This window comes from Colobus angolensis, unplaced genomic scaffold (assembly GCF_000951035.1).
Source record: "Colobus angolensis palliatus isolate OR3802 unplaced genomic scaffold, Cang.pa_1.0 Scaffold874, whole genome shotgun sequence".
Classification (NCBI taxonomy): Eukaryota; Metazoa; Chordata; class Mammalia; order Primates; family Cercopithecidae; genus Colobus; species Colobus angolensis.
The window spans coordinates 23100-24529 of NW_012122643.1; the positions used below are offsets into that span (position 1 = coordinate 23100).

Consider the following 1430-nt stretch of genomic DNA (forward strand, 5'->3'; position numbering starts at 1 on the left):
CTGGGTGGCTCACCGCTGCCCTGCAGGTCCACGACGGCGTCCAGGTTATCCGGGATGGCATTCCAGGCATCTGCGATGAGCTTGGGGAAGCCAGGATCCATTTTCTTCTTCACCTCATTGTATCTGTAAAGAAACAGACACAGTGAACCAGCAGGGCCTCTCTAAAAGACACTTCCCCCCCTAGCCTGGATGGGAACACCCAGCTGATGGCTCCTGGGTAGGCCTGGGAAACCAGACCTAGCCGTTCAGGGAAGCAGCCAGCTGCAGTGGAAGGAAGAGCATGGAATCAGACCTAAGTCTGAACCTCAAATCTACCACTTTTAATTATATGACTTTGGATGACCCCATAAAAACAGTCTCATGATTACTGCTAACATTTATAAAGCACTTACTACATGCCAAACAGTGTGTTAACCACTTTCCATACAGCCTCAGTTTTACCAGCTGTAAAATGGGGTTGTGTCTAATTTCGTGTATTTAATTTAATGCATGCATTAAATCAAATAGCACATGCAGAGCCTCTATCCCCATGTCTCATAAAGATTTAGTAGGTATTTAAGAAATGTTAGCCCCTTACAAGCAAATCCCTGCTGTAATCCAAGGAGTGCTAAACTAGAAGCCCAGGGATGGGAACCTGCCCCACCATTCTTTCATTTGATGGCTTGGAAAAATTGCTGCTTCTTCATCTATCAAGGGAGATGACAATCCCTGCCCTGGGAGATGATCACGGCTGGGGCAGTGAGGTGACAATGCAAGGTGGTAGGTACGTGTGAGTCCAAGGCCTGTTAGTCACAGGGTGCCACCTCAGTTCCGGCCGTAGCAATCCTGGGCCCCACCTTTAATTTAGGTAGATACTTTGGACGCCGGTTGGTATGTTCTTCTCCTGGCTAGCAACCCTTCTGTTTTTTAAGATTTTTGGAGAACTTTTTAAACGCTGCTGTCATGTTGATTCCTTTGCTTCTCCGCTTCATTATTCCGCAAATATTTACTGAGCTCCCACTATGGGAGCTATGGATATCCTAGTAAACAAGATCAAGTCTTGCCCAAGTGGAACTGTTTCTAGACGGATCTGTTTCAATCCCATCCGGGCAGCAGCCACCCTTTGCTCCACAGTGCCTCCTAGTGGGTTCTCTTCCTCTCTGCAGCCAGCCTTGACCACCTCCACCCTGGATCCCAACAGTAGCTTTCCCTATATGCTCCCTTCTAGAGGGACCTTCTCCCTCAGCCATCACCCCAAATAACTGCCAGAAAAACCTTCCTTAATCCCAGCTGCAGCATTAGACTCGTTCTTACAAAACCTGGCATGCTTCCTCATGGCCTGGGGCACCAAAACCAAGTTCCCTAGCTCAAAATCCCAACACTCCCATCCGAGGCACCTCCACTGAGCCCTCAAACTACATTCCCTAGTTTTAGGATGGTTTGGAGATGTG

The 1430-nt window shown here is 48.3% G+C and overlaps 1 protein-coding gene across 1 annotated transcript in view; it reads right to left on the minus strand.

Moving 5' to 3' along the window:
- Window positions 1-13: 13 nt before the first annotated feature.
- LOC105503693 (72 kDa type IV collagenase-like) overlaps window positions 14-1430 on the minus strand; it is a gene marked incomplete at its 3' end in the record, with an annotated part of 17127 nt that continues 15710 nt past the window's right edge. Inside the window, exon 5 of the mRNA XM_011930698.1 lies at window positions 14-123. Coding sequence (XP_011786088.1) covers window positions 14-123 — 110 coding nt within the window. The remainder of the gene's footprint in view (window positions 124-1430) is intronic.